Below are 329 nucleotides of genomic sequence, written 5' to 3' on the forward strand. Positions count from 1 at the left end.
GGAGGAAGCGGAGGGGGCGGCATGGGGGGCGGCGGCCAGGGAGCGGCCTTCTCCATCGACTCCCTGATCGGACACTCCCCGCCGGCGCCGCGCTCCGGGCCGCTCCTCTACACGGGCTACCCGATGTTCATGCCCTACCGGCCGCTGGTCCTCCCTCAGGGACCGCTCCAGGCGGCGGCGGCGGCTGCGGCGGCGGCGGCGGCCGGTCTCCCGCCCTTGGCCCCTTTGGCCTCCTTCGCCGGGCGCCTCTCCAACTCCTTCTGCGCCAGCCTCGGGCAGGCCGTCCCCTCCATGGTCGCGCTCACCGCCGCCGCCCTGCCCAGCTTCGG

At 76.3% G+C, this 329-nt stretch overlaps 1 protein-coding gene across 1 annotated transcript; it reads left to right on the forward strand.

Annotated features, from left to right (window-relative positions):
* Nucleotides 1-21: 21 nt before the first annotated feature.
* LOC121918684 (homeobox protein GBX-1-like) lies at nt 22-322 on the forward strand (the record flags this gene model as incomplete). Its single annotated transcript, XM_042444697.1, has 1 exon — nt 22-322. A coding segment is annotated over exon 1 (301 nt), but the record flags the coding sequence as incomplete, so codon positions are not given.
* Nucleotides 323-329: the final 7 nt, after the last annotated feature.

Source organism: Sceloporus undulatus, unplaced genomic scaffold (genome assembly GCF_019175285.1).
Source record: "Sceloporus undulatus isolate JIND9_A2432 ecotype Alabama unplaced genomic scaffold, SceUnd_v1.1 scaffold_23915, whole genome shotgun sequence".
Taxonomy (NCBI): Eukaryota; Metazoa; Chordata; class Lepidosauria; order Squamata; family Phrynosomatidae; genus Sceloporus; species Sceloporus undulatus.